The sequence below is a fragment of the Terrapene carolina genome, unplaced genomic scaffold, assembly GCF_002925995.2.
Source record: "Terrapene carolina triunguis isolate 2854851 unplaced genomic scaffold, T_m_triunguis-2.0 Scaffold88, whole genome shotgun sequence".
In the NCBI taxonomy this organism is placed as follows: Eukaryota; Metazoa; Chordata; order Testudines; family Emydidae; genus Terrapene; species Terrapene triunguis.
The window spans coordinates 8,593,102-8,619,236 of record NW_020664439.1 but is presented as its reverse complement, the minus strand read 5'-3'; the positions used below and the strand labels follow the sequence as shown (position 1 = coordinate 8,619,236).

At 42.0% G+C, this 26,135-nt stretch overlaps 1 protein-coding gene across 1 annotated transcript; it reads left to right on the top strand.

Moving 5' to 3' along the window:
• The first annotated feature begins 11,849 nt into the window (after positions 1 to 11,849).
• On the top strand, positions 11,850 to 12,755 carry FOXL2 (forkhead box L2). Its single transcript, XM_024206765.2, has one exon. It carries the CDS (start codon positions 11,850 to 11,852, stop codon positions 12,753 to 12,755), a length of 906 nt encoding a protein of 301 aa, XP_024062533.1.
• The last annotated feature ends 13,380 nt before the right edge of the window (positions 12,756 to 26,135 follow it).

Here is a 26,135-nt window from a genome sequence, read left to right as displayed (position 1 = left end):
TAGCTGTGGATCTACAGCCTAGCAGCAGTTGCAGAAAAATTGCTTTACTATGTCCCCACCACCAGATGGATTTGTCACTGCTTGGTGCCCACAGAACAGGTTCTGCTGGCTTGGCACCCACAGAGCCCCAGGGTTAAATCCAACCCTATGTAGGCTGCAGAATGAAGTCACCTACGCTTATTATTGAATTTATTTGCATTTGGAGTTTAATTCACTCTCATAGTTGTTTTTATAATTTGTATATTTCATGGACTTTTAAGGATAGTTTCAGCATAGAGAAAAAGGAAACTAAGTTGCAATGAAATTAATTCTGAGCAAAGCAGCTCAGAAAAAATAGGAGTGGGCCTGAATTTTCAGGTTAATTCAAATTGGCCCTTAACCAAACTCTTTCTAAGGGTCCAAAACAGTTTGGTTAATTAATTTTTCATGTATAGTCTGGTTTGCATTTCCTATGTCTGGTCAGGGCCAGGAGTGGAAATGCTAGAGAACTGTGAGTGAGACTGTTATCCTGACATTTCAGACTTGGTCAAAAGTAGGATAGTCTGGAAATCTCACATGAAATCCTGCTTCTTGTAGATTTCCAGCTCAGTTTACATACTGAAGAGGCTGAAATAAGTTTCAGATATACAAACATAGTTGGAGGTGCTTATATGCATAGGACTGAACCTCTGGAACTTAGGGATGGCTGCACTCTAATTGAAACCTACAGATCCTTCTTGTTAGAAGGATAATTGTAATGTTTGGGGATTTTTTGCACTAACTCATAAATCAACTGATTGTTTAGGACTTAGCATGAAATATATGGATGTCTAAGAGCCTGATCTGGCTCCCACTGAAGTCAGGATCTAAAACTATGTCTACACTTAAACCGCTACAGCGGCACAGCTGCAGTGCTTCAGTGTAGACACTCACTACAGCAACAGGAGGGGACGGGTTCTCCTGTTACTGTATTAATCCACCTCTCTGAGAGGCACTAACTAGGTCTGTGCATTTGAAATTACTGGGAGTTGTGCATAATCTGAGGTTTGGCCAAAATTTAGCTTGTTGCACAAGGAATTACTTAATTCCTCCAGAGAAGTTGAGGTCTTGCTCCTGAGTAGCAGACAGTGCAATACAGAATCACTTCCAATCCCCTTTTGCTTCTCCAGAGACTGATACATAAAGTAAGATGTTTGCTGGTTTTGATCTTGTTTCGGTAAAGAAAAAGGGACTTTGATCTGCCACTCTCAGATAGAGATGTAATTTGCTAAACTGGAGTCAAAAGGGGAGGATACTTAGCTTTTCTCCTTCAGATCAAACTAGTAATATAACTTGAAACCTGATGATCTCTTAGAAAAGCATAATAGTTAAATTAGCAAGTATGTGCCACTAATTGTTTTAAACTGCAACATACTTAATAGAGGTATAAAGTATTTTAGCTTGGAGGTGCTCAGATACTCTGAAGATGTTCCAATACCAGTGCAATGAGCATGAAATAAGGAAATAGATTTGCTGCCCAAAAACTTAGTTAATGCAGCCATGAGTTATACCCCTGAGACTATAATTAAGCAAGGTCAACAGAAGAATTCTTCTGTCAACTTACCTACAGCCACTCCGAGCGTGTTTTTTCCATTTATATAGGATATAGAAAGCATCTACGCTATGGTGCTGCAGTTGTGGCACTGTAGCCTCCATAGTGTAGACATGCCTGCAGAGTCAGGGTTCACTGACGATGCCTCATGCTCTTCCAGAACATTAAATGCATCTATATTTAAATGTATGAAAACCTGGAAAAACAGAATGAAAGTACACACCAGCCACACTCCACAACCTTAACTCTTCCACCTGGAGCTGGCAAGAGCTACTGGGGATGTACTGTTAAGTATGTTTCAATTAGGGCTGCCCAATAATAGCAGACATGATGAATGGCTAAATAAATGTGCCTTTTTGTATGGTGTGTTGTCATAGCCCACAGAATTGTATTCCCTGGTTTGTCTGCATGCGTTCAAACTGCCATTCACTGTGTTGCCCTGCGTCTAGACTACAGACTTCTGATGGCATAGCTATGTGGGTCAGGGGTGTGACGAGGTGTGATCCCCGACAGACAGCTGTGCTGACAAAATCCCTAGAGTAGATGTAGCTATACTAGCAAAACTGTGGTTTTGCCAGTATAGCTTGTTGTGCTCAAGGGAGGGTGGAATAAGCTACGCTAGTAAAGTGCAGTTTTGCTAGTATAAGTGCATCCACGGTGCTTTGCCAGTATAGTATACCAGTATACCTACATCAGTAAAGTGCTTCTAGTGTAGCTATATAGTCTTAGGGCTTGCCTACATTTGAAATGCTACAGCAGCGCAGCGGCAACTGCATATAGCGCTTCAGTGTAGACACTACCTACACTGATGGGAGGGGTTCTTCCATCGGCATAAGTAATCCACTTCCCCAAGAGGCAGTAGCTAGGTCAATGGAAGAATTCTTCTGTCAACCTAGCACTGTCTACACCAGGGATTAGACTGGCTTCACTGCATCACTCAGAGGTGTGGATTTTTCACACCCCAAGCAACGTAGCCAGGTCAACCTAACATTTTAGTATAGTCCAAGCCATAGGGCAATGGTTGGGTCGTGACCCCATTCAGTGGAGGGGCTTGTGGAGATCCCTACTGTGCAGAAGATGCCATTTTGCTCTACAAAATGGTATCCTCTGCACAGCATGACCTTCCACACACCATATGTACAAGGTCACACTGTGCAGCGGATGGCATTTGTAGAGCAAAATGGCTTCCTCCATGAAGCCTGGCCTCCCATGTATGGTGTGTGCAAGGTCACACTGTGTGGAGGATGCCATTTTGCTCTTCAGAATGGCATCCTCCAGGCTGTTTGGGGGAAGGACTTCATTAAAATGGAGTTGTGCCAGCAAAGAGTTTGGGACTCCTTGCCTTAGGGACAGCTGTGTAGATTAGTGCAGGGGGAAGGGGCTCTGAACAACCCTCTGCATCAGAGAAGTTTCCATGGACCGTTCTCAGGTGAATCAGAAACCCGATGAAGGTGAATGCAGCCTGACACAAGAGCTCTGAAAGGTGAGAAATGACTTATTCATCTCAATGGGTGTTCTCCTTCCTCCACCAAAGTCTACCTTAGCCCCAATTGTGGAATATTAATTTTCAATTAAGTCTCACTCTGCTTGTGGATATTATAGCAATATTTCTTTTAAAAAATCAGAATGAGTATGGATTTTGGAGCCTATTGAAATATTGGCTCTTAAATAAGAATTTCTGCTCTCAGAGCAAAATTTCTCAAGGAGTCCCCTGCAAAATGCAAGCAGAGAGCCGCTAATCTGCACAACAAACATTCTCAGAAAGCTGCCAGGGGCAGGACACAAGCTCACAGGACATGGGTGGTGCTCAGATTGGGTGGCCACAGCATCTCACTTGGAGCCACGCACTTACCCTGACAACAGGCAGTCAGCAAACACTCTGGCTTGCAATAGAGTCCCCATCCTGCTCTACATATGTAAATTACTTTCCCTAGCTCATCAGATTGCCTTGAGCCACATTGGAGATCCAAATTTTATCCTGATGAACTTTTTAACTATTGCTTCCCCAAAGTGTCAACGAGTGCTGGACACTAGCTGAAATCAGTACAGAGCAGGTGATAGGAGTTTGGGTGGGATCAGAACTATAGTTGAAGAGCTAGGTGTTTGAAAAAAAGAAGAAGACATTTTGGACATCAGTTTTGTTAGAGGGGCTGCATCACAGGAATCCCTTGCTCCAACAATCTTAAATGTGTACCACTTCTCCAGGGATCCCCATGGGGCACAGAAATTTGCAAGACAACCCACATGAGCATGTGGATTTTAGAGCATTTAGAAATATTGACTGTTCAACACTAAACTGGTCTCAGTCATAACAATAGTGGAGCTACCACCCCAGTAGAATCTCATTCTACAGTCAAACATTATTAATTAGCAGGTTTAAGATGATCCCCACACCAGAGAGCTGTTATGATTATTTTATTTGGACTCAGTGCTTGATAAACTCTTTGTAGAAAAATGTCTGAGCATTGATATCTAGGCAGTAGAAAGATCAGCTTGCCTTTCAAGTTGTCACGCTCTGATACATGCAACCTGTACAACTTCCTAAACAGACATAATTTCTACTTTGTCTAAAAGGGGAGGCTAACTTGTTTGTTTTTATTTGCAACATTCCTGTAGGCCAGTGACTGCAGGATGGCAGTAACCTAGGATTATCCTGCAGAGCTGTAACTAGTGAATCCATAACAACCAACCTGAACTCTGCTGTGGGCTGCCATTTAATACCACAAGAAACTATTTGCATTTCATCATGTAACTGATGGTGTGAGTTCAAGAGCTTTCCTTGGATCAGGCTGTGATTGCAGATGAAAGAAATAAACTACCAAATGGTGAAGTGAAACATGCAGTTTTTTTATAGACCAGTGCTCTAAACATGAATATGCTGTGGTGAAGAATTCAGCCCAGACTAGGGGATAAGAAGCAAAAATAAAGAAGAGTGGGAATGTATAAAGGAAAAAGGTGTGATCCTGTTCCGATTGACATCAGTGACAAAACACCTATTGTTGTCAGTGGGAGTAGGGACAGGCCCCAAATGAAATGGGACCGTTCAAAGTATCTTTATACTGTATATTGGAGTTTAGACTTTATTCAAGGGGAAATCTGTGCTCTTTAGTATCTGCCTGACCCTGCATTCCTTGCACCAAAAACTCCCTTTGGGATCAATACAGAATCAAGCCCGTTTGTGATTTCCCCATGGGTCCTCTTGAATTACCCTTCATTCTATATGATTTCAGTCCAGTTCATAATAAAATTATTCTGTTCCTCGTGAAGCCTGCATTATGGATGCATGGCCATCATGTTCCTGTGTAGTGCTTGTTTTTTTCCAGTAAATGCAGAAATCCTTGTACATTTGGGAGCTTGTGAAAACAAGTTTGAAGCTGCTAGACCTTTCAGCTTCACAGTTTAAAGGAAAAACGAAATCCCTGGCTGTGGAATACTCTCACTTTTGCTCAAGTTTTTGACAATGAAACTCATTCACGCAGGAGAGGACACTTTCTATGTGAATATGTCTCTGTGCTGCTGTCACACATCAAGTAAGATAATTCCAGAGAGAAGGTTTATTAAATGCTAGAAAATGAGTTTCGGGGAGGTCAGTGGGAATTCTGGGTGTACAAGGAATGCATGATTGTTGTTTATGCACAGCACCAACGTGTGTAAGGTGACTTACAGAACAAATAAAAAGACACTAAATAAAGTTCTTAGCCACAGAGTTTACAGGTGAAAGGCCCGATCCTGAAAATTCATAGCATGTAACTGTCCTTACATGAGTAGTTCCATTTAAATCTGTGGGACTGTTATTCCTGGTAATAAGTATTTCCAGACTCAGGCCCTTATTTTAGATGTGCTACAAGGGGGAGAGAATAACAAGCAATAGGGGAAAGTGGGTAAGGTTGGGAAATGGTTACAGCAATAGAATCACATGGTTACTCAGTTTTGTTGCATGCATATCTTGATGTGCCCATGAAGTTTGTATGTATTATATAAGCTCATGTATGTATATATGTGCGTGTTTATGCATAAGTGTGTGTGTCTATGTCTATGTGTGTGTATATGAGACTGTGTGTGTATGATTACATATATGGGACTAACTTCTTATATGTGACAAGAGAAAATAGCTTTTTAGAATGGGTTTCAAATGTATTTTAATAGACTAAGCTAAAACTGATGAACTTCTATTCATGCCAGAAAATACTTTCATTTATTTCCCACACTATATTTCTTTGATTCTCATTACTTTTAGTATAGAGAACAGTCCATAAAACGTCATGTTTACATGCAAATATTATTTTTTCTACAATTGTTTTTGGAACAAATAATCCAGGGATTTAAAATAATGCAGTACATCTTTATTGGGGGGGGGGGGATTAGAAATACTTACAATTGTAACAAGATTGTTCTCATTGCCTTGGTGCTTTAGTAATTATGCTGAACATAGGAAATAAGTTTTTAAGGCCCTGAAACATAAGGGCAATTCCATTTGGAAGGGATGTGAATCACATTCCCTTTCTTTTCATCTTTCTAGGGGTCAGTGTTTGAAAGCAATCTCATTTTTAGCTGAGTGAGGGCAGGAAGCAGAAAGCTTTGAGGGTCTGATCTTGAAGTCAGTGAGAGTTTTACCGCTGTCTTCAGGAAGTACAGGATCAGGCCCTGCTCTGTCAACGAAAAGTACCTGAACAGCAAGGACTACATCCATTTAATATTAAAACAGATGCATGGCTTTTCTGCTGTCTAACTGCTAGACCTTGTATCGTAACCGCCTATTTCTCCTCAGAGTAGAGCAAACCCAAAAGGTCTGTTTACTTAATGCTGTGCCTGGTAAAAGTTAAAACTCCCCATGCTAACCATGCATATATACCTTTGAGCTGGGACACTGAAAGACAACATAAACGGATTAGGGTCTAGAAAATAAACAAACAGGCTTTTTAACCTGTCCCTGTTCGGGTAGCAATAAGAGAGTTTTCCAGCTCTCGCGGAGTCATTCTCTTTGCTTACATACAGCTCATTTCGTTCTGGCTTGATGGGGGCAGAGTAATTGTAACGTGGACTATTGAGAGGGATTCCTTAAAAAGAACAAAAAGAAGTTAAATTATAGTTTTTCACTGGACACTTTAAAAAAAACTCCATACAGACATCCATTCTGTCTGTATACAGTGGTGAGTATATAAAGAAGAGCATAGCTTGGTTTAGCTGATTGTTACTATTCAATTTATTCTGCATTGGTTTAATATTAAATTCTATGCTGGTATCTTGTGTTATATGTTTACCAGTAGTTGCAGGGCGCCAAGAATATGTCAGTCATCATATACGTACATTGTATGTACACATCTGTGTGTGATCATTATAATACATTCTGTTGGTATTTAGGCTGTGATTCCGTAACATCAGAGGTAATGTAATTCATCAGATCAATAAAGTATCCAGGTTGAAATGTTAGTATTAAAGTGACCTCTTCGTTCTTTGCTTACATTCACCGCTATGTTACTTACAATCAATGGCAATGTTGTGTTGCCTTTTTTCCCTTATGTTTGTGAACTGCAGTAACTGTTCTTCAAGACTTCAGCAAAAATCGCTTTGATATATTCGATTGTCTATTAAAAACAGCGGTACCCGATTTTAATGTAATAGACATCCCATCTGCCTTCTTGCAAGCCGCTTTTCGGCACTGGTTTCCAAGTTAAATATAGTGCATTTTATTTAGAGACTAAATCCGTTGCTGTCCATCAAAAGCGGCGTTGGCGTTAATCTCAGCAGTTTGTACACTCCTGTTCGGCATTCCAAGTGTTTTGTGGTTTGTGTTCCAGATTAGGAGAAAAGAAAATAGATATTTAGAACCAATTCAGGGCACAATTATTAATTGCGCTACATTTGTCTGTATTTAAGCATTTCCTTGTAATGACAGAGACACAGCCTGTGCAAATTTCCACTATACAATAAAGCGTTTTTATTTAAAATGGACGCATTGTGATTGGCTACATACATTGCCTGTCGGCGGATTGTAATTTCGCAGGCTGAAGGGTTTTAAATCTTGTGTTTAGCATAAACCATCAATTAAATCGATTCCTTGCTTGCGACTTCTTAGCAATTCCGAACAGTTAGAATATTTTAAAAACTCTACAGGAAAACCAGAAAGTCTTTTTAAAAACCGATTCTTGCGAATTGCTTTGATTGTCATCGTGTGTCAGATTATTTTTAAATTTACACCAGATTCGATCTTAATATCCTGATCCAGGTCAAATATGATATAACACTTTTTCTCACCAGAATAAATCAGTCTCTGTCAATCCTTCTGACTGAGAGTAAGTAATATTTCCTGAGACAGGGTTATTTAAATAAAAGTGATTTCCCTTTTCACCGTTTCCTGAATTGTGGCTTCATTCTAGGAGGGAATTTCTTATCAATATCGTTCCAATGCTCTACACCTTACAATGAAGATTTGATAGTCAGTAATATAATTTAAAGATACACGGAACCGAGGCCAGATCCTTCCATTGAAGTCTATGAAAGTTTTGCCACTCGCTCTAAGGGAGCGGAATCAGGTCCTTGCAAATATTTCAGTATATAAATTGCCTTCAGTCCGCTCCCGCCCCCCGTACATTTACTGTATACCTTGAACTTTGCCCAGGGAAATTGTTCTGTGTATTTCTTCATTTGTTTTGTCTGAGTTTATTACAATTACACAGGGCTTAGAAAGTGACAATGTAAAGAAACTGGCTATCTGTGATCATCATCAATTCAGTTGACACTGAAACAGACATACGAATATTCAAACTGAAGTTCTGTGCTCTCTGAGCTGCAACATGACATTGATCGCGTGGGCAGAACTCCATACTGAACCTCCCTGTTTAAATGTCAATGGTGTAGAAAGCCTCTGTGTTACTTACATTTCTCTTGTGTTGTCAGAATGGACACATTCCTAGCAATCACCGTAAAAGCCTCTAATATTTTAGATCTCGGTTAATTATAGCGTTAAAATGTCCAGGAAAAAAGCTGAACGACTCACTTATTACCATGTTTTTGTCTCCGAGTAGGCTCTAATTGACACTGGTGAGATTTGAGTGAACAGCACGAAACAAATAATTTCTGTTCTCTCCTAGTGCCTGGGTTTAATAGCAACATTTAATTAGCAGGGTGCAGGCAAATACTCTGGGCAGACCACAATATACTCACCTTCTCTGCTACTGAAACCTGCTGCACATTTCCTACTTCTGTACTAGGAGTCTACCGCTCGATTTGATCTTAAATCCCACTTGGTGAGGCTGTCAAAAAAGAAATACCTAGGATAGCAAAGTTTCCTCTTCCACAGAGTGAATCCTTTAAAAGAGCCGTGCGCCCAGTTTAAGAGCAGAAAGGGGAGGAATCTGCAATTTGGAGGAGGTGATGACACACAGAACAATGCTGCTACACCTGCACCAGCTCTGGCTGCGGAAATGCCTGCGAGGAAGAGCAAGCAGGCCTGCATGGGTGGTCAGAAGAAATAGATAGCCCAAACACCACAGAGAGTAAGAGACCTCTACGAGTGAACACAGAATCCCCATGCAGCAAACCTAAGTGCTCCGAACGCACAGCTGTCTCCCAGCTTCGTTTTCCCTTGGATACAAAGAATGTTCGTGTTTTAACCTAATGGAAAATCTTGGCTTGTTTACTTGGGAAGATGCACGTGGGCGATTAATTAGGAAATGAATCGCTAATGTTATTTCTCTATATTAACTACACATCGGCGTTCAAGAAAAGCCAAGTGTATATAATGTAGATATAAAATATACACACATACGATATACGTTCCCCATATATGTATATATATTTATACTTATGTAAATATATTGTGTCATTATTTTTCGTAACCACATTTGTACTCAGCAGGATTACAGTTTTTAAAGATCATATCTTTTCCTGAAAATGTGTAATATAATTTGTGTATATATACTGAATGTTTTATACTTGTATTGAAATGTTGTTCTGAGTTTTTTAAATGTATCTGTACATAGACTGGCATTCGTGTGTCTATATTATGAATGGCAGCATACACAAGGGTGTGTGTACATGTACGGCGGTCTATAGGTGAGTACAGAGAAATCTAGAGATGCAGATAAACATTTCTATAGATGTAATTATAAAATATATCAGGAGCTACACACTAGACGCGTGCAGGAATATATGCTCTTGAAGAACTGCAATCCTCCAGGGTACAAATGTGGTTACGAAAAATGATGTGGCAAACCCGCGGCGGCTGGAGGGAAACGGAGCTTTGCAGTGATTCCCCTTCGTGTCTTCAGTTCAAGAAAGTTAACGCTGCGGTTATAAAGAAAGATGCTCCGTAGCATCCTGAGCCTGTGGAATTGGGGGAAGCTGCGAGATGGTTAAGTATAGGGCTCACTAATCCTGCACTCCGGGAAAACCCACTAGAGACCGAGAGTTTTTCCGAGCAAGTTCTGCAAGGTCACTGTTTTCTAAGTTAAAAGGAAGCTCATAGCAAGAATTAAATATGTGCATAAAACATATGCACTTATTTTTAACCAGATCTTCGCATTTTGATGCGCACACTCTTTGGACAACCTAGTTTTCAAGGATTGGTTCAGGAGAGCCGAAGTTTGTAAACACAGGTAGCTGTAGTTATAAATGACGGCTCAATATTTAAAATGGCAGCGAAGGAGCAACAAGGAGCCTCGAATTTAGAAAATAAGCAGGCGAGTCCTCCTGCATTGTTCCTTAGAACCAAATCGAATAATTGCTTGCAAGTCATCACAAAATAACGTTTTAAGTAATCCACCTCCATTTGTGCGACTGCAAATGGAGCAGCCTTCGTGACCGACTATTTTTTGTACAATACCTTTGAGACGCTTCTGCAGGGTGGCCAGTGCACGCTTCCTTCTTGCTGCTCAGAGTCGCTTTACCTGAAGATAAAAAAGGGAGATAAAAATGTCAAAGGCACATAGAAAATTCCAGTTAACCGGGAGAAAACAGTTCAACTGTGTAGTCTGGATCTCTCCCAGAAAAGATTCCACCCTATAATCTCCCCCCAGTCCCTTCCTAGCCTCCTTTTGTTCGCTCATCTGCGGGGCCCTTTAGGGTTTGTAGGTAAACAAGCGCTGTCTGTTTTCGATCACATTTTTATGCTCTGGGTGAAGAAAGCCCTGCTCCGTCCTGGACCCGATCCTTCAGCCTTTACTCTTTTAATTCCGTGTTTTTTACTCGTGTGTAGAAGGGCTGCGAGAACCGAGCCCCGTTTTATTGTGCAACAGATTTAACAGGTGTGGGTTGAGATTTTGTTTGTTTTTTACTTTTTTCGACTGTAATCAGTTATCTGGGCACTGTGCCAGGACTCTAGTGAGTATAAATGCAAATGTATATATAGACATAGACATCTGAGAATGGGGAAAGAGTACCCTGTATCACAATCAGTTCCCACTTACAGCTATTGATTTCAGTGTAGGGCTGTGGATTCGGTTTCTAGGCTGGGAGTGGAAGTTTGCAGCTTACTGCACAGTAGGCATGTTTGAGCTCACTTCCCTGGTGCTAAAATGAATGCCTGTGCCAGCCAAACCCAAATAACGTGGTAGGTTTGCAATGAAATTTGGTAGCTTCCTTTTACTGCTGATAATATGGTAGCCTTCAGAACCTCATGTTACTATAGTACTTAGCATTTTCCCCTCACTTAACTGGACATCTGGGTAATAATTTATCCACCTTTCACTGAGAGATCATCTCTGTCTATCAGGACTTCCTCAAAATCTCCATCTGAGACAATTATTCAAAACTGTAGCAGAGAAAGTTGCGAGAAGATTTCTTAAAAATCAAATGTGAAATATGTTAATAGATCGAGAACGTTTAATTTAAATATACGTGGCCATTTGATTGTTTCAGTTTAATACCCACTCTTTCTCTCCTTTTGCTAATAGGCTAATCACTGGGGTTTAATTACGAATTAGAAATGAACTCGACCGTGCCTCGCTGGCTCCCCCGCTATAGGGGAAAGGGTTCCTGACGAAAGCGGAACTTACAAATCAGAAAAGAGCAAGTCCTTGAGTGCATTGGAAATCTGAGCCTCCGGAGCCAGAGACGCGTTGCTGTCTCTTGAAAAACAGGCAGGGCTAAGAGAGAAACTTTACCAGCTCCTAAGGGAAAGGGGCTCTGAGTATCAGCTGGCTCTGGGCGCAAGTTTGATCCAGATCAATACCAAGAAGGGACTGACTGAGCCTCTGCCGGTGGGACTGGGCTTCAAGCAGCCCAGCAAGCAGGAAAGCTGGTTCTTTTCCCCCTGGGAAGAAGAGTGGACTTGGGTGCCATGATGGCCAGCTACCAGGACCCCGAGGAGGACCCCGTAGCCCTGATGGCTCATGACACCAACGCCAGCAAGGAGGCCGAGCGAGCCAAGGACGAGCTGAGTCCGGAGAAGGGGGCCGAGAAGCCGGACCCCTCTCAGAAGCCCCCCTACTCCTACGTAGCTCTGATCGCCATGGCCATCCGGGAGAGCGCCGAGAAGCGGCTCACGCTGTCCGGCATCTACCAGTACATCATCAGCAAGTTCCCCTTCTACGAGAAGAACAAGAAGGGCTGGCAGAACAGCATCCGCCACAACCTGAGCCTCAACGAGTGCTTCATCAAGGTGCCCCGCGAGGGGGGCGGCGAGCGCAAGGGCAACTACTGGACGCTGGACCCGGCCTGCGAGGACATGTTCGAGAAGGGCAACTACCGACGGCGGCGGAGGATGAAGAGGCCCTTCAGGCCGCCCCCGACCCACTTCCAGCCGGGCAAGACCCTCTTCAGCAGCGACAGCTACGGCTACCTCTCCCCGCCCAAGTACCTGCAGTCCGGCTTCATGAACAACTCGTGGCCACTGGCCCAGCCGCCCGCGCCGATGTCCTACGCCTCCTGCCAGCTGGCCGGCGGCAACGTCAGCCCCGTCAACGTGAAAGGACTGTCGGCCCCGGCCTCCTACGGCCCCTACTCCCGGGTGCAGGGCATGGCCCTGCCCGGCATGGTGAACTCCTACAACGGCATGAGCCACCATCACCACCACCCGCAGCAGCTCAGCCCCGCCAGCCCCGCGCCGCCTGCCGCCCCGGCCCCCAACGGAGCCGGCCTGCAGTTCGCCTGCGCCCGCCAGCCCGCCGAGCTCTCCATGATGCACTGTTCCTATTGGGACCACGACAGCAAACACAGCGCCTTGCACTCCCGGATAGACATCTAGAGACCCCTGCCCTCCTGTCTGTCTGTCTCTTGTTTCTCCTCTGTAGTGGCGGATTTGTCTAAAGTGCTCTCTGTGCCAAAAATGGGTACAGCGGGAAAATGTAAGCCCTGCTCCGCGGTTGGTTGAAGGCAGTGTAAGTGTTGAACTTTAAAAACCCTCTAGCTGCAGCGAGAGATCTGTGTGATCCTGTTGGAGTGTAAGGTTATCAAGCGATGGCCGGTTTGTCTGACTTATGGGGGGGGGGGGGACTGACTTTTCTTTTTAAAGCATGCCATTCAAAATACACAGTTTTGTCCTCAAACGTATACTCCATTTTGTAATTTGGCACTATTATTTTTGGGCATTGAGGAAAGTAAACTGGGGGGGAATAGAAAAACCACCAATTCGATCTCCGCTAATTGTAGATTTGTTGCTGGGACAGGCCTATCCGCTGTGTATCACGGGACTTTTATAGTCTGGAAAGAATTGCACTTCTTCAAAGTTCTGTCCTTCTGTCAAAATAGTACTTACTTGGGAACTGTTTTTAAAGCAGAACGCATGCCTACATTTCATAGCAATGCTGTTGATATTTGAAACAAACAAAAAATAACAAGAGTAACTTGTGAAATATGTCGGCAGTGATATAGATATATGTATATTAAAGTAGAAAATGTCCTGAGAGGTCTTAAGAGTAATTTTATACAGGTCTAAAATAATATTTTGAAGTTATAAGAAAAAAGACGGTTTCCTATAATAATTGGGATTTTTTCCATGCGCATTATTATTATTATTAAATAAAAGTTAAATTTTATCTTCATATTTTTGACCAAAAACCTCCTGGCCCCAAATGGAATCTTTGGTAGGTTCTGCGTTTAACTGCTCAGCATCTTTCTTACAAAGTTTTGGTCCTCCGACTTTAAATAGATTAATGTGAAAAACATAGATGTTTATAAATATTGGGGCCAGTTCATAACGATTTTATAAATGTTTATGTAAACTGATAGATACTAAGGCATAGTACCATTTTTGGGACCAACTTTTCTAGAGTAAACTAGCACTTTTATTGTATTTTCTAGCATTGTAAAGTCTCCAATAAAATGTTTTTTTCTTTCTTTTAATATTGTTTTATTTTCCTTCAGTCCTGCGTGCTCCACTGCTGATATGCAAATCCATTGAGAGATTCAATGCAAACTATTTTAATTGGCTTGAGTAGTTGCAGAGATTCCTAACAGTCTAATATACAATACAAAAAAATTGATGTAATCAGGGATAGCATTATGTATAATACCCATCTAGATAGACGTGTGTAGAGTATATACAGTTTACATGCTGATTACCCACGCTTGATATTTTTATTCCAAATCTAAATAATTGAAATGTTCTAAGCAGCCAAAACTTAATAAGTCTGTTTTTAAAATATACTGAAGACAGTCTTTCTTTTCTTTGTTCTCATGCAGAATCTGATCCTGCACTCCTAACGCAGACAAAACTCCACCTGAAGTTCTTTAGCTTCATTGGGAGTTTTGTTTGAGTAATGATTCCCAGATCCGGCCTTAAAGGGTATTATGCTTTCACAAAGCCAGTCATTTTGAGCCGCTCCAAATTATCTAGCAGAACAGAGTAACAACTGCATTGATTTCACTGCTCTTCTGCGATCATATTTGCAGAGGTAGATAATACCGATTTCGTGTCCTCTTCTGCAGCTGTGGTAATGTAGGAATAAACAGCTGTGCTATTTGGATTAAGCTAATAACAAATTCGAACCCCAGTTTGACTCTTTCCTCTTCTGCTAAGGGTAACAATCCCTTAAAGGAAAACTACACTGCTTGCATAACTGATAAATGTAACAATTCAAAAAGCTATTAAATTATGCCGGAGACATGTCAGAATTGTTTTGTTATTGGAAGGTACTTGGAAAGCATATCCTCTTTAAAATACTGTGCATTCTTTACATGCCCGCTGGTTGTTGTGACCTAGAAAGCATCTAAACAGCAATTCAGTAATGCAAATAATATTATCTGCTTTGGCAGCTGCATTACTCAAAATGTTACAAGGTGGCAGTGCATCCTTTTTTGTAACCCCAGGCATCCGAATTTTATTTGTCCTCGGAACCTGACTCTATAGTATTTACTCTGCGATGTTGGTGGTTATGTTAGCAGCTGTTTCTGGGCCTTGACTTTGCTTTAAAGTCTGTCTATACTTGCTGGCGGCAGACACCTTCCTTGGTTATGCAATATATTCTTGCGAGTTAAATGGAGACTGAGCAAAGAAATTCTTGATCAGGATAAAGTTACTTCCCATCGATTTCTAATTAACGAAGGACCATGAATGCATAGTGCAGTGAAGATATAGGAGGTTAGTTTTGTCATTGTTTTCTTAGATCTGTTATTCCTACCGGTAGCAATGGAGTCCCTCCCTCCCACCTTCTAATTTAATGGGATCTCTTTAGCACGAAAGGAATAATGTAGATAGGTAAATCAGGGTGACTGAAAAGTACCAATAACCTGGCGTGTTTGTGTTAGTGACTGTCCTCATTTAAAAACCTAGTTTGTTTTAAAAAGCGAGGTGTTTTCAAAATCCTCTCCTTTCTTGAACGAAAAAAAAAAAAAACCCTGACTGAAAGTCTGACTGCATGCAGAAATGCTGTAATAATCCTTTATACTAAACAAGTCAGGGTTAAATTATAAGAGATGATATAATTAGATACCATTTCACAACACAACATACGTAGAAATTATTATTTTATTATATTTGTGCAATTTTAAACTAGTGAGGGTTTGAGTGTGACAAATTATGCAGCAATGTCCCATAACTACATTATTGGGGACCGAGCTGGAAGAAAGCCTAGCACAGACTGAAATTTCAGCAACAAAATAAGGGGGCTGAGGTATGCCGAAGTTCCCAACTCCTGAGTTCTGTTTAGCCTACTCACAGCTTGCTAACACGTAGCACTGGTTTGAATGGCATTTCTGACTTATGCAACAGTGTCCAAAAGAGACATTCTGATTACAAGGACTTCCTAATCTTCCTTAAAATCAGTTCAGTGATGCAGTTTCCTCTCTGTGTAATACCCTTCCATTTTGTCCGTGGGCCTTTGCAGACTCTCTGCGGGGGATAAAGATGCAGCTCTTAATACAGAAAGAGAGCTTTCCCTTTATTTTCAAGAAACTTTGCTTCCACCTAAAATAAGCCCCTAGATAACATTCCACTGTCAGGCGTTCAGAGGGTAGTTCCTCCTGTCAACAAAGACTGGCAGTCTAGCATTATTAACAATGTCTCTTACAAAATAACGTTCGCCCCTGCATCCGAGATCTGCTATCAGATGCACAGGAAGAGGCCAGCCTTGCATTCTTGACGCATCCAAACCTCAATGCCCAAAGAAGCCTCGATATAGACGGCACACGCACAGCTTATGTGCAACTGTAAATTCCTGTGGTTTTGGTGCTCCTTGTGTGTGTGTGTGGAGAAAATCAAGATTAATGCAATCAGCACAGGCCTGTGTATCTGAATAGTATCTCCTTGGATGCTTCATTTGATAGATTACTGCTTCTATCCAAGCATACCTACCCTTTTCTTGTTTGTGGCAGAGTAATGGCTGCGAAGCCTTGCCAATGAAATGTTTTTAGGATTAAGCAACCACCTGCACGTTTTTAGTCCCAAATTAGGCCAAAAGATGCCTCAGGCTAGGAAAGCCCTTGCAGTCATAGGGAATATAGCATATCCTGTGGTGGGATAAAACACATACACACACACACGAAGAAAAAAGGTGTGGGGGGCAAAATATCCTTTGGTGTAACTTCACTGGTGTCAATTTGCCCAGGAACAATGAAGGGGGTATTAGGGAATACTTGTAAGGGTTGGAACAAATTGTAGCCAATATTCTATGCTTCTGATCTCTTTAAAATGACACTGACCTTGATCTCAAAATGAGATTTACATCCTTCAGCCATCAGCTTTTTCTCTTTCAAAGTGGCCTTCACCAAAATGCCTTTTCATCTTGTGAAATGCACACAAGTCACCTTCGTTAGGGAACTACAAATTCCGCTATGACCAAATCTTATTTGGCAGTAAATTCCTGACACACTCTTATTAGGGTGAACTTTCTAACGCAGATGTTCTGCCTATCGCTGATGGGGCTGGGATTGGAAATAAAATAGTAGATTTGGTGATTGATCCTGCGCTTCTCAATCAGACAAAACTCCCTTTGCAGTCAATGGGAGCTCAGCCTGGCAAGCGACTGCAGAATCAGGCCCCCGTTTCATGAGACCATCTGCGTTCATCCCATTTATTTTTGTTCGAGCCTTTTCACTTTTGACAGAGGGGGGAAAGGGACCATTAAAACTAATCGCCGTAGAGGAAATATTATTTAGTGCATACGCACGTCTGAATGTTTTCATTGCACTCTGTGCAGCCTTTACCATAGTGTCTTCATTTGCCATAGTGTGTTCAATTTACCTTTAGTGGGCCCGATCCAACGCCTATTGAAGTCAGTGGGAGTCTTTCTTTTTGAGCTCCATGGGCTTTAGATCAATTTTTAAGTTGCAGAGTCTATTTTTGTTTGTTTTAGTTTTGACCTAATGTAAAAGTGTTCACTCCAGTGGTTGCAGATAGCAGCCCTCAGTATTTTATCACAGCTGGGGACAAAATATTATAACAAATACGGATGAGAGGAGAGTCTGAAAAAACTCAATTTCTTTACGGGCAGGAGCATAGATGTATTGAGTCGGCAGTGAAATATTGTAAGCGGCCTAGGTATTCAGGAAACCACTGTAAGTACATAGATGGGTTAAGTCTCATGGACTCTTCCTAGGAGTGGACTGTAGGAAAATCAGGATGCAAATCTGGAGGGAAAAAAGGAAACGAAGCAGCGTTGTCTGTGCCTCTTACAGGTCCCCGGGGGTTAACGTGGACAATATAGATCTGGACAGTTGCGCTGGCTGTCACTGTGTTTGTGTCTCTCTCTGTCACCCACACAAATATGTGCATCTGCAACATACCTAAGCTGTATTAACTGTCCCTTTCCTTCTCGAGGCTGCATTTGTTTAGAGCTTAGTCTGAAGGTGAAGTGAGTGTTTACCAGAGTTTCCTCTGTGGATTTGAAGGACCTGATCCAAAGCCCATTGTAGTCAATGGAAAGTGTCGCCTTTGACTTGGATAGGTTTTGGATCTGTCTCCTAACGCGGAGGAGTTTATTACTCTCAACAAAACACGTGGTATATCTGATTTCCACCTATTTCTTGTTTGTTTGAGCTCTATGTTTTGTAAGCAGATTTATACAAATTGATCAGAATAACGATGGCACATTTTGAAATTATAAATTATTAAAACTGTAGTAGGGTGATGTGTAGAAGACCTAGACATAGCATTTTAATATCTTGTTCTTCTTTTTTAATGCCTTAGGTTTCCCCCATGCAATTTGAAGTATTTTTGTGGGGACCGATCTAGATTTTATAGACAAAATGACGTAGTAAGGCGTTACAAAAATATCGAAATAAAGGGGAATATCATAATTCGATTATTTCTTCTAGAAGAAGAAAAACTGGCTAGAAGCAGCTGCTGAACGGCATTGTCATGCCAGATACGGATAAAATCTGGGTCAGATTATTTCATTATTATGAATGTTGTTTTTCATGTATCGTTATTATAGAATATTAATGTATCAGTATCTTCTTTTTGCCCCCACGCTAGTGGTCAGATCCTGGCTTCCATTTGGACACAGATCCTCCGCATCTCTTTTGAAGAGTTCTGCTTTTAAAGCTGCTGATAGGACATGGCTAGGTATTATTGTGGTGCGATCGTTTTAACTAACCAGTGCAGTGGCTTTGCATAGATTTCATTTACTGTTGTGAGCGAGAGACGCTAGATGGAAAAAGTATCAGGGGGTAGCCGTGTTAGTCTGTATCCACAAAAACAACAAGGAGTCGGGTGGCATTTTAAAGACTAACAGATTTATTTGGGCATAAACTTTCGTGGGTAAAAAAAACCACTTCTTCAGATGCCCAAATAAATCTGTTAGTCTTTAAGGTGCCACCGTACTCCTTGTTGTTTAGATGGATAAAGAGCTGTTAGTGGAACATCTATAATTAGTCTTTAGTAAGCCAAATAACGGATAGCCAGGAGGTATTCCCCCAAAATACCCTAATGATAATCTGTTGGATTATCACATGAGGTTTTTTGTTTTACTTACTTACACTAGTCCTAACCTAACGTATTAATACTGTAGGGCAGGTTAGGATCGGATAACTGCAAAGCTAGCTTCAGAAATCACAAGACAAAACAGTCCAAGGCATAGCTTAGAACAGTACATTAATGTTGTGCGTGTTATTTTAAAATATCCAGCTTCTGCTGAGCCCTGAAATCAAGCACGGGAGTGAAAATCAGAAAATCCATTGATCCTGTTTGTTTGCTTGCTTGTTCATTAAACTATGAGAGATGCAATAAAAATGCTTGGTATTACACCAACTGCTTTTTGGCCCATTCAACTGGTACTAGTCAGTCCATGATCGATATTTTAAATATTGAATGATTGTTTCCTTTGATACTATTTTCAATTTTAAAGTAAACCCGAAATGTATATTCTAATAAGAATAGGTCTGAGTTCTTATATTAAAACCTGAAAATATTAGAAACTAGAGTTTTACACTAGGGAATCTTTTATGGTAGTTTGCTTCCAAGATTACCTATCTAAAATGACCACAGACGATTAAAAATATCACTCTACCAGATATAGCATATGCTGGCGGTTTTCTCATTAAATAAAGAACGGTGAATACTAAAGTTGTGATCTAGCACAGCAGCCCATAGCAGAGAGGTGTCACGCCTGCTTCTGTAAAGGTGGTTTCTGCCCTTCTTTAAAAACAGTGTATTCAAAGTCTGGCTTTAAATGTGACTGTGTTGAGTCCCTCCTCGCTGTAGCTGGTGAAAGGCTCAGCGTCAGAATTGTTATTATTTTAAGATTTCCAAGAAAAAATTTTTTGCAGTTCAGAAGTGAGCAAAGGGTTCGATTCTGCAGTCCTTACTCGGGCAGGTTTCCCATTAACACGGAGATTTTACCTTGGTAAAAGCCTGCAGAGTCGGTTCCCAGAAAAAGGAATATTACATGATAGGAAGGGGAGGCGTTTTGTGACTCTCAAAACAAGGGGGCTTTCCTTTTGTGTGCTTGTTTTTGTTTCCCTGAAATTTGAAGCACAGCATGCAGCCTGGCTGTTTCTGGTATTTATAAAGAAATACCTGAAGCTGCCCAGAAGTTGAAAACCTATCTCGCATGGCCTTTGTCATAGTCAGATAGTGTTAAGCACGTGAGCATTCCTACATAAAGCTCTTAATGAAGAATACAAGCCTTGCTGTGTGTATCGGAGTCAGTGCCACACAGACTAAAAGGGAATATATGTTTGGTCCCCAAATATGGACCAGTAAAGCAGCTATTTTGCTTTGTAGTGTGTGTATTCAATTGACATAGCATAGTTCTGATCTACTGGCTGCATGTTATATATGAGACACCTTTCCAAAATATATCCTCTAGTCCAGCCAGAATTCACGCTCATGATGCAGGAATCACTGTGTGCATTTCTTTGGCCTGTGTTCTGCAGTGGGTCAGGCTAGATGATCATACTGGTTCCTTCAGGCCTTACAATCTATTAACGTTGCCCCAAATGTGTAATTACCTGAGAGAGCTGGAGCTATCCTGACTTCGGGGAAGTCTGTTTTTGTTTGTTTGTTTCTCTTTTTAAACTACTGTAAAAAAGGGAATTAAATACAAAAAAACCCTACATGTAAGTGGCTGAGACATGAAGAAAAACAAAAAGCCAGGAAATTCTAAGTTAAGCCTGACACGGTGTCCTTTTGTCCTTTTGCTCCCCCCACCGCAAGGGGGTTAGATAAGGATGGAGTGTCAGCCTTAACTGTGAATTTCCTGGTTTGTGTGTGGTTTGTAAGTACATCATCATCATCATCCTCACTCCAGCGTCTTTGTGTTTAATGTATATGCAGTTCTGGCCAAGAATCCTTCAGATGCCAGTGAATGTCCCATCTGTAATGTATTTAGATACTTGATAGCTGATACAGTATCTGGAGGAGATGTTACACGTTAGACTTAAAACAATCTTTCCTGCTATTTTTAAATTACTGAGCTAATTATTCCCACCTTTGGAAGCTATTTAAGCAGAAGTTTGTTTTTACACTTAATTACATCTCTCCCCGTCGCCCCCAGTAGAATTTGATCAGTTGCAGCTTCTCAGTCCCCAAACTCGATTCTAACAAAAATAAGTTCCGATCGGCAAATGGCTAAAGGATGCAGTCTGTCTCCTAATACCCCTTTGTCGCTCTGAGTCACTTCGCATTTACAGTAAATCCATTTCCACTCCCAGTGCTAAGATTCTTGCTGGAATTTACATGCTGCCATTCCTGGTACAGTAGGTTGTTTTCATTATCATTTTCTATATTTTATAAACAGAGGTCGCAACTGAAAGTAAACGTTTTCAGTTTATTAACACATTCACCGTGTTACAATTTACTGCGACAATGCCCCCTTTCCCTTTTGCGTATCACAGCCCTTAATTTAAATACCAGCAGTTGCTCCTTGTTCTCACAACAAATTTAAATCTTCGCGGGAGAAATTAAACCGAGGGGACATGTTTAAGGTGAGCCCCACGTTTGCAAATTTTCGGAAACGTGAATTATTCTTGTAACGCTTTTTTCAAAACAAGGTAGGAGAAAATGCACTATTAATAGGGCTGTAAACAATGTACACACATACCACTGGGGCACCAGGGCTTTGTGCACTCTGAAAACGGGAGTGCTGGCGTGGGGGTTAGTCACGCAAGAAAATAACACCCAAGTTTGTTTGTGGAAGGCAGAGTGCGAAAAAGGAAACGCTGTAATTCCCGCTTGAACCTTTTTCTTGACGGCTGTGAATAAAACAAAGCGAGCTACCAGTCAAAACTGAGTAAACCACGGGAAAAAATACAATTCGCTGTGGGGAAGGCGGCGAGGTCTTTCTGGGGTGTTCACCTATGTGGCTAACAGCAGGGCGTTAGACCTAATTAGATTGTAGATCTGATCCTCTTTACTTGAACTCTTCAGTGAAGAGCAGATAAATCGCCCTTTGTCTGTGATTTCTAACAGACTTAACAACCTATGATCCATTTCCAGCGAGGGAAATTTTCAGAGGTAAAATATCATAAAAACATACAAAGTTGCCCGGTTTTAAAGCTCTGAATGTCCAGAACGTTATTTTCAAATAAATCTTGTTCCCGCTAGTCACTAGCAAAAACTCCCACTGAGTTCAATGGGAACAGGATTCTTTATTAGCAGCAAACCCCTATCTAAATATCATTTGGTGCAAGGACTGTGTTGAGGTTTCTGGCTAGGAAGCTAGAAGCTTTAGGAGCTCTGAAAAGGATAATTGGATTTTGCTCTCAATCTGTTTAACTCTGAACCTGAAACTTCTTTCTACTAAATAAAGAACAACTGAGTTCCCATACAGACTAGAAAGCCCATCCTGCTGTCCTTGCTCAGGCATGGCTCCCACTGCAGTCTCTGGCTGTCATTTCAGAGAATGACACTTCACCCTGGGTACCGTTAGCTTCCAAGATCCGTTGTTGTTTGTAACGACCAGATACTTTTTTGTAGCAAGCAATTAACTATAACGTTAGACACGTGTGCAACGGTGTTTTGTAACCAGCCAGGCTCCTTGAGTGGTGCCTTTGATTTTAACATTTGTTGGTCAGGCTGCAATCCCTGCCAAATCCAAACTAGACAGGACTACAGTCGCGACTGCGTTCATATTTTAAAAAGTCTCATTTTTGCACCAATCATCAGTGGAAATCCAAATGGACTGCGCTTCAGGGAGTAACGGAAGCTGTGTCTGCCTGGGGACTGCAGAATCGGATCCTTGCTTCTCTGGAAAACGACTTGTTAGAAGACTGAGTAATCATTTAAAATATTGAACCAGATGCCACCATTCTCTCTCTCTCTCTCTCTCTCTCTCTCTCTCTCACACACACACACACACACATTCCTGTCTACATTCTGATCACAAGCTCTGGACCGCTTAAAGCAATTGATATGGATTTGTAGCATTAAAAGGTGAACGTTTTCAAAGGGTCAGCAAGGGAGACTGTGACAGCAAGGGAGACCCAGATGTGATTCCTAAGGAATCTCAGCCTTTGCTGATCCCTGTAGCATTCAAACGATATGAAATAATGTATTTTCTCCACTCCAGCTTGGCCCAAATCATATAAATATTCGCTTCTTAACAAAGGGTCTAAATCTCTCATAGGACACACGAATCCCAAACTCGCTCTAAGTCAAAGCGGAGTTTGTCCTATGGGGGGATTGGGCCCTAACGACTCGATCGTAGGAGATGCGGAGCACCCCTCTGTTCAGGTCAGTACATCCAAGGATCGTGCCCCAAATGCCCGAGCCTGCAATTGTACTCAATTGAGTAATCCTAATTCAGGCGAGTAGCCCCATGGAAGTCAATAGGAGACCGATGGAATTACTCGTTCGAGTGAGGATTAAGATTTGTAGGATCAGCACTTCCATGTGGAAAAAACAAGAAGAGGGACTGGGGGGGAGGGAGAGACCTTAGCTCATTATTACCCGCTGACACCTTGGCGTTATGTATTTGCTATCAGTGACTCAGTGCTCTGGTGGGTGCATCCGAAATTGAACGTACTAACAACTGCAGGGCTGTAGTAGTTAGATCGGATTCTGAGGGAGGAGGGCTGAGGGAATGATAGCAAGTCCCACTTTATTGATAGTGGAGGCAGACGCAGGTGTGTTTTGGAGAAGTCGGGCTCGGGGCCTGATCCTGCTATCGGCACATTATTCCTGCCTAGATCTAGCACCCCTGCTTCTTGAAGGTCAGGGCTGGCTGCAGCAGCTGCATAGAAATCTCTGTTGCTTTGTCTCTCTGGCCTCCCTACCTGACCTGAAAACAGTCGAGGGATATGATCCTTTAGTTCACCCCCACGGTGATCCATCCTCTGTTTAAATCTGATTTAATGCTCTAAATAGCCTTTACAAATATAATTAATTGAGGAAACCTCTCTCATCAACAGCCAGTGGAGATTTTTTTTAAACTGTTGTGTAAGGACTTTTAATACACTGTTACATAAACGTAGGCGATTGAGGAGACGTTTGGCAGTTTCTGAAGAACTTCCTTTTGGTAACAATACACGAAGGAACGGAAGCAGGCCCATTGACTTCAATAGGATTTTTGTTTGAGCAGGATCGGGAGCAAACCGCATATTTTAGGTTATTCGAGCTCTTGCAGCGTTTCTTCACCCTCCTAGATGTGGAAGCTTTGAATCAATCTTGCAAGCCTTACTCATGTGAGTAAATCTTCTAGTGAAGTCATACCTGATTAAAGATGGCTTAGGTATGCAAAAGTTGTAGGATCGGGGCCTTTAGGACTACATTATAAACCCTGAAACTTTTTCCTCATATTAATCTGACAGTAACTCCCGATTGGTTCATTTGGATTTGATGTCACAACTAAATTAAGGGAATGGCTGACAAATCACTTGCATAGTATGTCAATCCGATGTAGTGTTGATTGTATGTAGCAACCTTTCCCCCCCTTACTGCAAGGGACTGATATTTAAGAAATGAAGTGAGCTTCTGTATCTGTGCAAACATGCAAGCAATTCAACTACTATTTTGACAAATATAAATAAGGCTGGTGACTTACAGTCGTGTAGCCAGAAAGAGGAGGATTTATTCTCTCAGCTATTCAGCGCACCATGCGGGATCTGACCTTCTCTTACACAGAGAATTTGTCTCACTTAAAAAGTTACACCCCAGAGTGCAATCTCGCTGTCCCAGCCAAGGTAAACTGCCACTGAAACCAGGAGAAGTTTTGCCTGGATGAAGCTGCAGGATTTTACCCTTGCTATCATTTGCTCTAAATCGTCTCTGAAAATTCAGCCTTTCACTCCGCTCTTCCGTTAGCTGCAGGTCTGTGTGTGTGAGAACATCAGAGCGTTTCTATTTTGGTCGCTTTCTGGGCTCTTACTCTGTAATGTCAATACTGCCCTCTACCCGCAACAAACAGCATTTGCACGCAGAATATAACGGCGTCTGTGTGGGTGTGTGCGCGTGGGTGGGGACGTGAACCAACATCGTGAGAATGATGTATAGTGCATTGGGTATCGCAGCGTCAAAACTGGAGCAGATGCTACAATGATGACTAACGTGTGGACTGGGGAATTAATTGCTTATATGGCGACCCCCCACGCCACTAGTCTGTTCCTCCATTGCTGTCACAACATTGTTGTATACCTGTGTGGAGTTGTGCAGTTCGGGGCTTAGCAGGAATATCCTCATAGCTGCAGTCACGTCCTCTTCTAGGGGAGGATGAACAAAGGAGGCACAAAGCACGAATCAAGGTGCTTCATATTTTACCTTGCTCTCCCCCCCTCCCTTCCTTGGCTCACGTTGCTGTGTTATCCAGCCTGATTCCTGGCATTCTTGTCCACGTTTTAAGCGGTGAAGAAGTCATTTCCAGTCCCATGGTCCGAGTTTCACCCTGAACTTATTGAAAAGAGAGTGTGGGGTCAGTTCTGTTTATTATACAACCAATTAAAACAGGAAAATATGCAAAGCCCTTCATTCAGAGAGATCCGGCCATTGTTATGTCGAAAATGAGAGGTTTTTTTTCCCCTGAAACAAAAAAATACATTTGTTACTTTTGAAAAGAGTGTGTGTGTGTGTGTGTGTGTGTGTGTGTGTGTGTGTACTTTCTCTCTCTCTTAAATAATACCTCAATTGACCTACAAGCCGGGGCACGGTGGTAGAGAAATATTTCACCTCTCCAGTTTTCAATTGCTTTATTTTTATTTTAACTCATTTTGTGCCAAATCGGAGAATTAGATCCCCACTCCCCAAACTCCCTTTTCCACGTGCAGAGAGAAATAGCCAAACCTCCCGTGTCTTTGCTCTTCACATTCACGTGTGTCTGACGCGCCGAGCCCCGTGAAGGTGTAACGCACTGGGGCTCTCCATAGCCTGGGGGCGCGGCAGAGGCGCGCTCCAGTCCCAGCTTGCAGTGGGCAATTTTCCCTTTCCCTTAGCGCACTGTAGGGTGACAAGACAGCAAGTGTGAAAAATCGGGCTGAGGTGGGGGGTAATAGGTGCCTATGTAAGAAAAAGCTCCAAAAATCGGGACTGTCCCTATAAAATCGGGACATCTGGTCACCCTAGCGCACTGTGATCCCTCATTTTCACCCCTCCGGTTCTGTGCTGTTTCCTGGTGAGTTTTTCTGTGTGGGGTTCCCCTGGCCGGGTGGGCTTTCTCCTGCGTTAAGTACTAACGTGCTTTACAGGGCAGTTTTCAATTAGAGCTAGTGACATCACATCAGCCTTCCCTTATTTAAATCCTTTTGCCTTGTCAGACTG